General features: G+C 38.5%; 1 protein-coding gene across 2 annotated transcripts in view; it reads right to left on the bottom strand.

Moving 5' to 3' along the window:
- Positions 1-3,940: 3,940 nt before the first annotated feature.
- Positions 3,941-14,782, bottom strand: part of mcph1 (microcephalin 1) — a 123,488-nt gene continuing 112,646 nt past the window's right edge. For both annotated transcript variants that reach the window (XM_079854876.1, XM_079854875.1), the window contains exons 14-15: positions 6,028-6,265; positions 3,941-4,342 (exon numbers count right to left, since the gene is read on the bottom strand). In XM_079854876.1, coding sequence (XP_079711002.1) covers positions 4,290-4,342; positions 6,028-6,265 — 291 coding nt within the window. In that variant the 3' untranslated portion in view covers positions 3,941-4,289. The remainder of the gene's footprint in view (positions 4,343-6,027; positions 6,266-14,782) is intronic.

The following is a 14,782-nucleotide window of genomic DNA, read 5'->3' as shown; positions in this document are numbered from 1 at the left end:
ACGCACAAAAAAACTCTGTATTTTCATATTTTTGCCAATTTCCCATTCATTTCCTATGGGGGTCATTTTTGACCCGAATGTCCTGAGTGTGACTATTTTTTTTACAGCCACTTAGACTTTTCAAATCCTGTCCCCAATTTTTTTGGGTGTTCATATACCAAGTACCAACAAAGTCACCAAGTTTCGGACCATTCTGATGAAGCTACGATTTTTAATATTTTTTTATTTAAACTCTTCGGGTCATTTTTGACCCGAACGACCCCAGAGAAACAATAAATAAGTAAATAAATAAATCAAGATAAAAACCTAAACCATGTACAGATATAGGCCTACTCTAATTATTCTACACAACTGGCTGAACTCAGGTAAGAATACAAAAATTTTTGGACTTCTTTATGACATAAGCATCTTAAAATTATTGATAAAATAAATTATCAACTGAAACAAATTATTTGGACATTAAAACTTGTAAATTACAGTTTAATATGAAATTCAATTTAACTAACCTTAGCAGTAAATGAGAGAGTTAGTGGTTGCTTAAAAGATCCTCTTTGTTGTCTGAGGATGCGCCAGCAGTGCCACAGTCGTCACATAATAAACTACAGCTGGTCCAAAACGCAGCAGCTAGAGTTCTTACCAGAACCAGATGACCATATCAGCCCGGTTCTGTCAACACTGCATTGGCTCCCTAAACATTGTATACATTTTAAAATATTGCTGATTACTTACAAAGCACTAAATGGTTTAGCTCCCCAGTACTTGAGCAAGCTCTTAACGGACAGTCTTTCACGTCTATTGCAATCTCAAAATTCCGGCCAGTTGATAATACCTAGAATATCAAAATCAACTGCTGGCGGTAGATCCTTTTCCTATTTAGCACCAAAACTTTGGAATAGTTTTCTTAGCATTGTTCGAGAAGCAGACACACTCTGTCAGTTTAAATCTACACTAAAAACACATCTCTCTGACCTAGCATACACATAACACATTATAAACTTCTATAATTCAATGTTAGGCTGCATAGATTAGGTCAGCCGGAACTGGGGACACTTCCCATAAATCCTGATGTACTCGTTACATCATAAGAATGGCATCTACGCTAATGTTAGTCTTTCTGCTTATTCCAAGGTTTACTGTAATCAGCTGGACCCGGGCCGTATCCAGATCAGATGGTGGTGGACCCACGCCTAGACACGACCACAATGCATGATGTAGTCAGCCGAATGGGCTTTATCTAGATCAGATGGAGGACCTGCGCCTAGACACGACCACAACACATCACTGAAGTGTCATCAGAGGTTCTTTCATTGAGAACAATCAATGACCCAAGTGTCTTTGAAGTGTATGAGCGGAGCAAAAGGGTGATAATTCACAGTGGGGCAACGAGACATCACAGAGTCTGCTTGGGTGAGGAGTTGTGAAGATTAAGTGTAACAATGGTGTGTTTGATCGGTCCAGTCATTACAGATGTTTTAATATAACCGATCAAACAAAGTAGAAGTTTATTTTTTCATAATTTCAAGTAGTCAGAGGTATACCCTTAATTAAAGCTGCATTAAGAGTATGTTTATTGATCTTTATGACCAATAATATTGAATGGATGTTTGCTGTGTAATCAAAATAGATAAACCATTTGTAACAATGATAACCATTGAATATCATCCAGGTATACAGTGACACATGGTCAAAGAGCATTACAGAGAACAACAGTGTATTTTGTATGTTTATTAGAAATAGACCTTTCAAGCAATGTGGAAGCAAAATTACTAAACATAAAAAACAACGTATACAACCATATTACAGCCGTCTACATGCCCTGCTCTCGGTAATTGAAGCTCTGAGACTGGCAAGAGCAGTTTCCAAATACTCAGTTCTCATCCTGCTGGATCTGTCTGCTCCCTTTGACACAGTTAACCACCAGATCCTCCTGTCAAACCTAAATACGAAGGGCATCTCGGAGACCGCACTCCAATGGTTCAAGTCTTACTTCTCAGGTAGGTCATTCAGGGTGTCGTGGAGGGGTGAGGTGTCTAACACCCAACATATGATGTTTTATTAACAAAGTTCGGGAGGAGCATGTTCAAATAATCAAGCAATCAATCAATCAATCAATCAACTCATCAAACAATTACCATGTCTACCCTATCAGCATGAGAGGAAGCATATATATATTCACTCTGTCAACTCACCTAACTTCCTTGACAGTTTTCAGCATCCCTCCACCACCCCGACTCCTCACCTCTTGGCTTGTTCTTTCACAGCCAGGAATACGGGGGGAGTACTCTGGGTTCGGGCCAAATACCGAGCCCGGAGCCCTCTCCTCGGACAGCACGCCAAATACGCATTTATTCTATCTGACTTATTTGTAAGTGTGAACTCGTGAACTAGCTACTAGGGTGCCTCAGAGCTCAGTGCTTGGACCACTTCTTTTCTCCATCTACATGACATCACTAAGATCTATGATTCAGAAACAACTCTACCTCTCATTACAGCCTCATGATCTGACGGTAGATACTCGCATCTCAGCCTGCCTGACAGACATTTCTGGCTGGATGAAGGACCACCACCTTCAACTAAACCTTGCGAAGACAGAGTTTCTTGCGGTCCCGGCCAACCCAACACTACACCACAACTTCTCCATTCAGCTAGGTTCATCATCCATAACTCCAAGGTCAGCCAGGAACCTTGGAGTTGTGATTGATGATCAATTGAACTTTACAGACCACATTGCTGGAACTGCCCAGTCCTGCACATTTGCCTAATACAACATCAGGAGGATCAGGCCCTTCCTATCAGAGCATGCTACACAACTCCTTGTCCAAGCACTTGTTCTATCCAGACTGGACTATTGTAATGCTCTCCTGGCAGGTCTTCAAGCTTGCACTATAAAACCTCTCCGTCACTCCTCTCCTCACAAAATTGTACTGGTTGCCTGTTGCTGCTCGCATCAAATTCAAGTCACTGACTTTTGCCAACAGAACAACCACTGGTTCTGCTCCCTTTTACCTAAACTCATTACTTCAGACTTACGTGCCATCCAGAAACTTGCACTCTGCAAGTGAACGCCGTCTTGTGGTGCCATCTCAAAGAGGCACTAAATCTCTTTCTCTGACCTTTACCTTGACTGTTCCCTGCTGGTGGAATGATCTGCCCAACTCAACCAGAGCGGCTGAGTCCTTAGCCATTTTCAAGAAATGGCTGAAGACGCATCTTTTTCGGCAACACCTGATCCATTAATACTAACACTTTATCTTCTATTCTATATCTTATCTTTAAAAATAAATAAAATAAAATAATAAAATAATAAAAATAATAAAAATAAATAAAAAATACAGGTACTGTGTTAGATTAAACTGGGAAGGGTCATAGCACTTGCATATTGTTGTCCTATTGTTAGTTTAACTGCTTCTATTGTTCTCATTTGTAAGTCGCTTTGGATAAAAGCATCTGCTAAATAAATAAATGTAAATGTAAAAATCACATACTGTTTGTTTAATCGGTATTTCTTTTCATTAGTAACAAAAAAACAAAACAATATAATTCTTATTCACAGTGATTAAATATTAAACGAAAAGATTGCACAACTACTAATTGGGTGGCGATGTGCACAATTTAAATCACCGTTATTTATATAGCGCTTTATACAATAATTTCAAAGCAGCTTTACAGTGATAACAGGAAAATTTTGCATTTTGGCTGATATTCAGCTGAAGTCAGTTCAGTGTTGATTCAGTTCCATTGTAAAGATAATCAATTATTGAATAATAGTACACAATAATAGCTGCAAGCAGCATGTTCCTCGGTGTGGATGGACTGCCATTTGAATAACACTGCTATACGCCATCTAAACAAACATTCTTTACATGGCCAGGCGGGCAAAAAAAGAGAATTGTAACATCCTTACTGACAAGTCAGACAAGTGTTTGACAGTCAACTTTTACATTATCAGACAAGACACAGTCAAGCTTGTCAATTTTATTTTCAACAGTGCCTTGTACAACCATGGTACATTCAGGCGAACATGTACTCTTTACTCTCAACCACCTTTACATTTATTGCAAGTATGTTTTCAGCTTTTACAGTCACAGTTTTATTAAATTGCTTGTTACAAATAAACACACAGTAACATAAGAAATCTAAATAATAAGACAGTAACACTGCACTACTTAAGTCGCCAAAAACACATAATACAATATAAATGTTTAATAATAGTAGCTACACAGATTACAAATAATAATAAAGTCACAGCCAATTTCTACAACTTCAGGAGTATCAAATTCCAGGGATCTTCATTCCAAGACATAATTTTTATATGGGAGTAGTATGAGATGGGTGACACTGTCTGAAAAGCATAAAAACATTAGTTATATAAAATATATAAGCTTGATTGATATCACTTTTTCATGTCTGATCCCATTATCTTGAGTATCTGCAGATAACGATGCGTTTTTTCTTGTTTAATCAGTTTAGAACATCTATACCTCACCAAACTACACACTACTGCTTTATAAAAAAAGAGATAAACACTGACATGGTCTGAAGATGATCTGACTCAAATTTGGTGAAAATCAGATAAACGTTCCAAAAGGAGTTAAAAAAAAGTTTTTAAAGAAAAGAAAAATGGCGGATTGGAAGTTCGGCCGACTTTGGCAAAATAGTTTTTTATATCTATGTTTAAAGATATAGCCTCAAATCCACTTTGGTATGCTCTTTTGTTTGGGAGTTATTCGAAAATGGTTTGACTAATCAACTTAAATTTTTGTGCCGGCATGGTCTGAAGACGATCTGGTTCAATTTTCATGAACATCGAACATATGGAAAATGGAGTTCGAAAAGTAAGTTTTTCAGAAAATTCAAAATGTGCATAAATATAACAAAAGGTGAAACCATTTACTGATGCTCAAGGCGGCAACTCAATGCATATAAATACACTTTTGAACAGTATGTGTAAATTTTATTGTTTAAAGATCTTTTTTTTATTTTATTTAGTACTGCCCTTTAAAAGCTACTTAAGATAATTACAAGCTCTTAATATTGTAACAATGATTATTAATGTTGAGGGTAGGGCTGTGCAATTAATTGAATTTAGATTTCGGCTCCCAACGATCATCAAAATAGTACAATCGAGTAAAAACGATTATTTTGCCATGTTCTGTTTTGCAAGAACTCTCTTATTTTGTCTTGTGTTCTGAATGACAGTCGCACGCGCACTTCCGCCCCTCCCGAAGCCGTAAACTCTCTCAGCTTGAATGTTTAAACTGATAAGACTTAAAGAAGTGAAAATTATCAACTTTAGTTACGATGCAATACTGGCCTGATTGTGCAAGTGACAATTCCGTCATGTCCCGACTCCTAAACGCGAGAGTGTAGTTTCGACGCTTGCTTTGTCCAACCCATTTTGAGAGACAGAGAGAGAGAAGATGCAGCACCGCTGAACACTCACGTGGTTTGTGAAATTGTGTCTTTGCGAGAGTTTTAAAATGATAGATTTGATTTTATAACCTGTGTGGATTAATTTAGGCTACTCATACAATCTACTTGCTAAAGTGAATCAATGTTTGTGGGGGAATTTCCCGCATTATAAGTGCACACTTATAACTGCGGGAAAATTCAAATACTTGTTGAAGTATTATCTGTTATATTATTTATTTTTATAGTTCAAAAAGTACAATAAATGTTCAAATTTAATTTTTTAAAGAATTGTTGAAAGGTCTTTTTAATAAATGCAACACGTTCCCAAAGTCATGTGAAATAATCGTGTTACATAATCGTGATTTCAATACTGACCAAAATAAATGTGATTATGATTTTTTCCATAATCGAGCAGCACTAGTTGAGGGTTAATAATGGTGTGCAGTTTTGTAGAGGCTAGCAATAGCAATCTAGCTTTGAAAGCATAAAAGAGGGGGAAAAAAGAAATCCCACCCTCCCTTAATGTCCTGTGGCACACATGGATTTTGTTTAGGGTGCGTTATGGTGATGATACATCACTCGTTGCTCATCGTTATCATTAATAGGTCATCCTACCTAAAATCCACTGTTCAGAAAGACTGTGGCTCCCCTCTGGTTTCTTGCCATTATACTCTCCAATACAGATCCCGGCCTGCCGCACACTCCGGCACACAGTTCCTCCACACAGCTGGATGAGTTCTGTTAGGCTGCTGCAGGGGGGCTGGGAATGTGGGGACACAAACATGGGCAGTTGCTTCTGGAACAGGTCCTGCTGATGTTCCCCAGCAGAGAGATGCTGCTGCAGTCGGCATATCTGGAAAAACAGAGAAAATATTATTCCAACCCATGTTCTTTTTCCAAATATTTTGGGTAACATGAGCCCAAACACCAGGGGTCTCAAACTAAAATTGCAGCACTTGACTGACATTTACAACAGACATTTACTCACAGGAGGGCCATTTCAACATTCAAGTACAAGAAAGTGCAATATTTCTGATAATTTACTTTTTAAATGCCATTACTAACATACTTTGGCCATACTTAAAAAAAAAAAGAAAAAAAAGAAAAAATGTTGCTGTATACATTTTATATGCATTAGATTATCTTAAGGTTAGTGCAATTTTTTTCTTTTATAAAACTAATTGAAAACTTGCATTGAACTAACAAATGCAATCCCTTAATATATTTGTACTTCATTCTATTTCTAAACCCATAGTACAGCTTCTAAATAGGCACCACCAAACCAAGATATGTATTTGCATTTATTAAAGCTCAAAGTTGAAAAAAAAATTCACAGACATGTACTACCAAAAAGGCATTTTACCTGACTGGGGAAGGATAGACAGCTCTGGGAAGGATAGAAGTAATTCTTGTAAAAATTGTCCAGTCATGTTTGCTTTTCCCTGTGAATTTAGCTGACTGCAAGTCAATAAGTTCCATTTGCAACACACGGGACACACTGCACATCAGCTAAAAAGGGGTCTGCAAAAAGCTGGAAAGTGTCACCGTGTGCCCTGATGTCAGCAACAGACTATTAAAATTCCTGGACAGGGACATGCACAGGGCTATGGGGCTCATGGGGTGAGGTGCACCTCCAGCAGGCAGAGTACAGTATAATGGCGGAGTGGATTTTAATCCACACTAAATGCATTCTGTAATGTCTCTGCTGCTCCAGATTTACTCTGGGGTTTCCATTTCTCGCACGCACCCCGACCACGCTCTAAGTTCCTATCGCTCCTCCATCGTGTTGTGGTGGATTTTTAATAGATAAAATAGTAAACTGTATATTAAACTAACCATGTTTCTAACATCTAACCTTACTTCCCTTATTAGGCCTAACATGCTAACACTTTGAAACACAATGTACTAAAACGTTCTGTCCTGTGTTTTTGAATGTTGTATGTTGTGTTGCCATACCCCTTTTACTTTGGTTGTGTGAGTGTAAAAATAACAAATATGGGAAATGAAACTAGACAGATGTCTAAACTTGAAACCAAAAATAGAGTTTAGTTCTACCTGGTAACAGAAGGGTTTGTCTATGAAAACCAATCAAATTGTGGGGAAATTATGTAATGCAGCATGACATTTTTGCCATACCTCCTTGTTCTATAAAAACGGTTGTATTCTTTTAGCTGGTGGGATTCTCAATGGAATTTGTCTGAGATCCTCCGGCCTTGCTTCTTCTTGGCGGAGATTCTCTGAGAACTGCTCGAGAGATCCTCCGGCCATGATTAAAGCATTTAGAGGACATATGCAGAAGTCTGTTTGTCGATTATTCCTGCGCAGGAGGAAAGCTTGTTAGGTAGACTATATATTGGAGACGACCCAGGTAGACTATATAGGGAACGTTGATTGGAGACAACCCAGGGAACGTCGATTGGAGACAACCCAGGCAGACTTAGAGTAGGAAGGGAACGTCAATTGGAGACGACCCAGATAGTTATGTTTAGGGAAAAATCTACGACAGTGTCGACACACATTTTACATTCTAGTCTATAGTGAATCTGAAGAAACTCCTTGACGGAGTTTGTTTTTGATGGTAGTGCTTTGCTCCTTTTCTGCCGTTTATTAAACTGTTTTCTGTGTCACAGAATGAACAAGTGGACTACGGGAGACCAGTGCTTCATAATTAATCTTATATGAACGGAATCACGATTTCTTCTTTTCACGGTTATGCTAGCAAGCAAAATATTGATAAATATATTGCCGTTTATTCTCATTACAGGCTGTTAATGATAGATCGACACAAAGTCTTGTTAACTTGACTTGTCCTAAACTCTGCAGGCGAGGGTGATTTTTCCCACACAGCTCACACTGAACTCAGCAAACTACATGTTGCAAAACAATAACGCACCATAAACCTATTTGTCAACATGATCTTTTGTAATACATACATTTATGAAGCAGCACAAAATACTGATGTGAACTAATCACACGGTGCTTGAAAAGTCTATTGGGATTGATGTAGAATGAACGGGGCTTAAACGCAGTCTACAGTACAGGAAAGCTCTCTCAGTCTGGAAATTTAAGCATTTATTCTGCAATTTGAGATTTACACAAAATGTGTCTGTTTTTAAGATTTACACATTTCAATTATATGACAAATTTCCATCAAAATAAACAGAGTATATTCTTGTTTATGCTATGTTATGTTTCAGTAGTCTATTAGTCAGAAATTAAAAAGAGTGTGGGGCAAAACCAAAAATCAATAAAAATGCCTCAAATTTATTATGGGAGCAAAAATGTCCTTTTAATGAGTTCCTTTTTAAACAAGATATCACACAAACAAGAGAGCTGTTTTTTTCTTATTGCATATTGATATTGACTGTATACAACAAATAAAAAATTCAATAAAACAGTAATTTTTTTGATTTTAGACATAATAGTCAATATTAACAGTCAATAATAGTCAACGTTTTTTGCTCTATTTTGCCAACGAAAATATGGCCCTCGGCTTAAAGACACATGCTGCCCATGCCTCTAAGCCCTGCAGGGTCACATTGGCCCTGGCGGCCAAGAAGGATCCACCCTCCATGGGATGGCAGTCCTGTAAGTTTTTCAGGCCAAGCTTCTCTGGTCTATGGACAAGTCAGGCCCAGATACATCCATCTTTAGAGTCCTGTGCTGCATGACCAACCTCACCCTGCGCGCCACCAAGATGATGGCTGTGCAAAGAGCAGCCAAGTGGTCCTTGATCACCACCTCTGGCTGAACTTATTGGAGATCAAATGAGTGGACAAAACAGCTCTCCTTGATTTCCCGGTTTTCTGACAGGCCTTTTTGGCTCTGTAGTAGACAGCTTCAACGAATGCTTCACTACGGCTCAAACGTCATCGCATCATTTCCTGCATCAACCAGTGCGTTAAGCGCAACCCCTTCCCAAAGCGCCAGGGCCCTCACCTCCAAGCGCCTGTTCAGTTCCAGGCAGTGTGTTTGTTGCTAGTGCTGTTATTGTCCCCTATGAGTGTGTGTGCTATAAAGCAGTTCACTGCTGTTGCAGCGGATAACCCCCCCCCACCCCACCTTTAACAAATGGGCACGTCTTGTCTTCACACTCTCACTCTCACTCTCAACAGCGCAAGGGTCAGCTCCCTGCCTCAGATCTTGACATAACAAAAGTTGTTCTCCAAGTTACACAACTGTGCCAACAGGTGGAAGTATAGAACTGAATATAACTGATGGGGTGTGGTATATATACACCTTACTACTGTAGGCCTATGTTAGTTCATATTGGCCCAGATTGTACGCATTTTGGACAGAGAGTGAAGACCTTGCTTCTTTGTGATCGCTATCATTTGTGCAATATTGTGTGTGTTACTGACAATAAATTAACTTATAAATGTTAAATGATTGAATCAATATCATTATTTTGCTTAAAAGTGTATCTGTTATCGTTACGGTCTAACTGCTAGATGCATGACTCATCACAGTTTCACTACCACAATAGCGTCCGGTGTGATACTAAACTTGATTATTAAAACTAATGTTGATGTCACTGTATAGTATTCTGTTTGCGCCTATCTTTATCTGTCCGTCTTTAAGACGTCATTTTAATCATCGCAGTCTTAGTAAACTGCGTCATTAGTTTTCCTCTCTGTGTCACTCAAAGTATATTGATAAGAAATGTGATTTATGTAAAGATGTGTATAATTTAATTCAGTCAGTGTTGCCAACCAAGTGTGCCTTCCAGCTTAAAAAAAAACAAAAAACAGAGGAATCTGCTGAAATAATGTCAAGGGGGGATTTTAAAGTGATGAACCACTGGACACTTGATAGTTGACCCTGTTAACAGGAGTTAAGGTAAATAGTTCTGAACTGAAGGAATATAGGATCACAAAAATGTAACTTCAATATGTTTTTGTTACAGATGAACAAGTGTGATCTCAACCTGTTGAGATCTACAGTGGAAGGATCTACAGTGGACACCTTTGTGGCCATTTTGCACCCTTCTGCTCTAGGGCAGTCCTGTACTTTTATTTTTTTCAGTCAATCCTGCTCCTGGAGGACCACTGTGTTTAGTTCCAACCCAAATCAAACACAAATCAAGCTCTTCACGATCACTTTAAAATACAAAGGCATGTGTGCTGAAGAAGGTTGGAACTAAACTCTGCAGGACAGTGGAGCTCTACAGGAGCAGGATTGAAGACCTCTGCTCTAGGGGGTGCTCCAGTCATGTAGTCGGCTACTTCAACCACTAGTAGGAACTGTCAGAAGCCATCGATTAATCGACCGTGCAATAACCATAACTTCATGTAGACACTATTGTTTTTCTTAACGCAAACCAGTGACTCATGACCGCAACCAATGACGGACACAACCGATGATGACAGGAAATAGACTACATGAATTTTGTCTTATTCTATTAGAAACTATTTTGAACCGGTTGAGTGAAGATCTAAGTGATGCAAGTACAGATCTGTTATTTATATGAAATTTTATATGAGGTGGCTAATGTTGTATAATAACTAACTGCTAACTGTTAAAATGAATTTTATTAATGTGTGTATATGTGTGTGTATTTTCCCTGTGAGTTGTCTTTAAATAAGGTTTTATATAAGGAGAATTGTCTTACGTAAAAATACAGATGTTAAGCCTATAATGTTGCATGCCAATTTACATGTTATTAGGGCCCAAGCCCTGAAAGGGCGAAGGCCCTATTGTTTCCGGAAGGATTTTTTTTTTTTCATTTTTCTTTTTTTGCCTTTTTGCCATGTTTGGGGCCCTTAACATGCTCAAAAACTCTTGAAATTTTGCACACACGTCTGAACCTGCGGCCATCAGGGCCGGGCTGAAGTTGGTACCGGGGCGTGGCAGGGGGGCTCGACAGCGCCCCCTGGAATGGGGTCCGAAAACTTGGTCCATAAATCAAACACGCTTGCATGTAATAATATGAAACTCAGTACACATATAGATCTCATCGGGCCGAACAACTTTCGTGCTCTAAGTTTTACAAAAGCCCAACAGGAAGTCAGTTATTATACGTTGTTTGGAAAACGCATACAATGGAATGTGAAATACTCCTCCTAGGGATTTTATCCGATCGCCACCAAACTCGGTGTGAATAAAGTCGAGACATTGAGGATGAATTCTTGCGAACGGATTTTTGATATCTCGAACGGTTTGGCCGTGGCGAGGAAACAAATTTATGGCGAATAATGGGACACAGGAAGTGTGTTATAACTTCTGCATACATTAACTGATCTTGATGAAACTTCAGCAGTGTGTTCGTTGTAAGAGGCCGATCACATGGATGTGACTATTGTGAGTCAAAGTTATAGCGCCACCAACTGGCTGCAGGAAGTTTGTCACTTTCAAAATGCTTTGAAATCACCCTCTTATTTTTACCCGATTTGCTTCAAACTTTATGTGTATAATGTAGACACACGGCAGATGTAGACCTGTGAAAGGATTATTGATATCTTAGATACTGTTGCCATGGCAACGCATCAAACTTTAATATTCTTTTTTGATGCTTTTGAGACTCTTAGCATGCTTGAAATTGGATGAAACTTGACAGACACATCAAATTTATTAGCCGGTAGACATGTGCAAAGTTTCAGAAACGGGCATGGTGGAATGGCTCAGTAGCACCACCTTTAGTCAAAAATGGGGGCTTAGTTTTTCCTAGAATCACAAAACTTGGTACGTATATTGTTCTCATCAAGCCGGACAACTTTCTAATTTATAGTCATTAGCTCCAACCAACAGGAAGTCAGATATTTTGGTTTGAATGAGGATTTTCTGGAGAATTTTCTCTCTCTCTCTGTGTGTGTGTCTGTGTGGGTGGGGGGGGGGGGGGGGATTTGTCTATTCCATTTAATCTTTGTTTTTCAAGGTTTCAGTGGCTTTTGGGGCCCTTGACATGCTCAAAAACTCTTGAAACTTTGCACACAGGTCAGAACCCGTGGCCATCAGGGCCGGGCTGAAACTGGTACCCGGGCGTGGCAGGGGGGCTCAACAGCGCCCCCTTGAACACGGTCTGAAAACTTGGTCCATATATCAAACACGCTTGCATGAATTAATATGAAACTCGGTACACATATAGATCTCATCAGGCCGAACAACTTCCGCACTCTAAGTTATTAGCTCCGCCCAACAGGAAGTCGGCTATTATGGGTTGTTTGAAAAACGCATGCTGTGGAATTTGATGTACTCCTAGAGAATTCATCCACTCGCCTCCAAACTCGGTCAGCATGAAGTCAAGACATTGAGGATGCTAAATTGCGGACGGATTTTTGATATCTTGAACGGTTTGGCCGTGGCGAGGAAACAAATTTATGGCGAGAAAAGATAAAAACGAAGTGTTATAACTTCTGCATACATTAACTGATCTTGATGAAACTTCAGCAGTGTGTTCGTGGTAAGAGGCCGATCACATGTATGTAACTATTGTGAGTAAAAGTTATAGCGCCACCAACTGGCAGCAGGAAGTGTGTCACTTTCTAAATGCTTTTGACAAAAGTGAAGGGGTTAATTTTATGTACTGTCACAAAAATCAGTACACATATTGGTCTCATCGAGCCGGACAATTTTCTAATTTACAGTAATTAGCTCCGAGTAACAGGAAGTCAGATATTTTGGTTTGAATGTGGATTTCTTTGCAAAATCAGCCTCTGTATTTTTACCCACTCCTCTTAAGTGGTTTATTTTATTCCCACCAAACTTTTTCAACATGATGAAAATACATTAAAGATGCTAAATTGTAAACAAATAATAAATATCTCAAACGGTTTTGCTATGGCGAGGGATTAAAGTAATGTCAAAAAAGGAAACACTAAAAACCTCCTATCTTCTAAAAATGTAATTATACACCATTTATTTCTATATAAAATTATACAAATATCAGAACTAAACCCATTTTATTCTTTTTTTTTAAATTTAATAATTGTTTATTTTGTTACATATATATAATGTATATATATATATTTTTTGTTACATTTATTTTATTATATTATATATATATATATATATATATATATATATATATATATATATATATATATATATATATATAGCTGCGAGCAGCGATGGAGGGCCCAAGCCGGTGACACCACCACCCCGGTGGCTTTAGTGTAACTATATTTTTTCCTGTTAAAAACAAAATGAAACCTGTTATTTTAAAGATTTTACAACATGTAAAAGACGTAATTGTTGAAAACATTGTGCCAATTAATAAACACTTGTTGACTTATATTTTTAGAGGTCCCTTTTTAGAGGTAACAAACCGAGAGTAAAAAAAGAGTACTCGTGTAACTCGGGTAGTTTTGACGAGTCACACCGTGTCTACACCAGACACCAAATCCCTGACAGTAAACCTATGCCTCGTTCTATTTATGACGTATTCCAAGCACTCGTGATAGGAAGGACAAATGGATTTACAAAGGTTGCTTTGTCATGTCCAGTGTAGACAGCTTGAAGCATTACGCAACGCGTCAACGGTCACGTCTGGTGTAGACACGGCAATCGACGAGGAGAAATCAGTAGTCGTGCAACCCCTACTTGTAGAATTGTGAAAGGGCAACTGTGCAGTCTTAATTTATGGCAGCATACTTTAAAAATTACTTCTTGAATATCTACCACTGATACTGCAGTGGACATGTGTAATTCATCTAAAAATAAATCATTTTGGAAAAATAGATTTTGGGAATGTTCTTGTTTTGGAGAGAAAAGGACATTGAAGGGATAGTTGATGTATTTTTAGATGGTCCACCGCAGTAGTAGTGGTAGATATTAAAGAAGTAATTTTAAGTATGCTGTCATAAATAAGACTGTACAGTTGCCCTGTCACAATTGTACAAGTAGGGGTTGGCACAACATTTTTCTTTTAAGATTTTTTTCTTTGTTTTAATTGATGCATTAAAGGGTTAAATGGAGTTTCCATATTAATGTTTTATTTAAAATGTTTTTCACAGTGTGAGCAGGTCTCTAGTGTAATGAAAGGAAAAAATAGCCTCCCAAACCTGTAAATGACAAACTCTCTCATCAGAATAAAATGGACAGAGCTTTTGCACGTTGTAAACGCTGTTTAAGAAAAAGAAGGTCATTGTGTAATTTCCTTCCTCCTGCAACTTCCTTGTGACATTAAATGACTAACACAAACAGGAGCCCTCCCAAACATGTAATACGGGAAAATTATTCATCCCCTGCACCTGAGCGATGGCCGTCATTTCTTTGCATTTTCTGCACTGATTTTAAGTGTGTGTGTGTGTGTGTGTGTGTGTGTGTGTGTGTGGGGGGGGGGGGGGGGGGTGGCAAGATGATTCTGAGCTGTAGTGACATTCCAGAAACAGGAATGTCTACTAGCTACCAAATAGTAGAGCCACTGGTAACA

The sequence above is a fragment of the Squalius cephalus genome (genome assembly GCF_949319135.1).
Source record: "Squalius cephalus genome assembly, chromosome: 21".
NCBI lineage: Eukaryota > Metazoa > Chordata > Actinopteri > Cypriniformes > Leuciscidae > Squalius > Squalius cephalus.
Note: the sequence above shows the minus strand (reverse complement) of the source record. Positions and strands in the feature narration are given on the sequence as shown.